Genomic DNA, 711 nt, shown 5'->3' on the forward strand with positions numbered 1-711 from the left:
CCCGGCGCTCGCCCAGCAGAGGCGGCCGCTCCCCGGCGGGAGGCAACAGGAAGTGCGAGCCCACCTGCTGGCCCAAGCCCTCCAGGCCGCCTAGGAAGCCCCCGACTTCGGCTAAGGGAGCCATGGAGGGGCCAGAGGGAGAGGATCAGAAAAACAAAAGACCTCCAGGAAAAAGGGTAGCGCGGGTGGGGAGGAGGATGGGGGAAAAGTATAGAAAAAACTGCGCAAAAAGTAAACTGCCGGGTGACCGGGGTGAGGTCGCTGAAGGGACTTTGCACTGGAATAGCAGGGAGGCTTTCACTGTCTTGGAGCGGTCTTCTCTCCTCGGGTAGGTGGGAGCCGGCTTCTGGCTGTGCAGGAACATCTATAGCTGCCGCTGCCAATACTGGAGCTGGGCTGGGGGCTGGGGCTCCGGCTCCGCGAACTGATCAGATCAGAGTCCTGTGCACATACACGCCGAGTATATATGCGGGTCCTCTTGACATATGCTAATCAAGTCCTTTCAAGCACGCTGGGGAGGTTCTGTTTGAAATCTTAAACCGGCCTCCTCTCAACACGTTTTTGCTCTTTGGAAGTGACCAGAAAGGGCCCTTGACGGTTCTCTGTCCATGCACTCGCAAAAATCATTCCCGCGCTTGGCCAAACCCAGACAGCAACTTCGGGGAGGCGCAGTCGAGGTTCCTCTTTGGGGTTGTCTTCGGGACGACGGTG

The 711-nt window shown here is 58.5% G+C and overlaps 1 protein-coding gene across 1 annotated transcript in view; it reads right to left on the reverse strand.

Annotated features, from left to right (window-relative positions):
- FGF20 (fibroblast growth factor 20) overlaps window positions 1-124 on the reverse strand; it is an 8090-nt gene extending 7966 nt beyond the window's left edge. The window contains exon 1 of the mRNA XM_008570548.1: window positions 13-124. Coding sequence (XP_008568770.1) covers window positions 13-124 — 112 coding nt within the window. The remainder of the gene's footprint in view (window positions 1-12) is intronic.
- Window positions 125-711: the final 587 nt, after the last annotated feature.

Source organism: Galeopterus variegatus, unplaced genomic scaffold (assembly GCF_000696425.1).
Source record: "Galeopterus variegatus unplaced genomic scaffold, G_variegatus-3.0.2 Scaffold612, whole genome shotgun sequence".
NCBI classification, from domain to species: domain Eukaryota; kingdom Metazoa; phylum Chordata; class Mammalia; order Dermoptera; family Cynocephalidae; genus Galeopterus; species Galeopterus variegatus.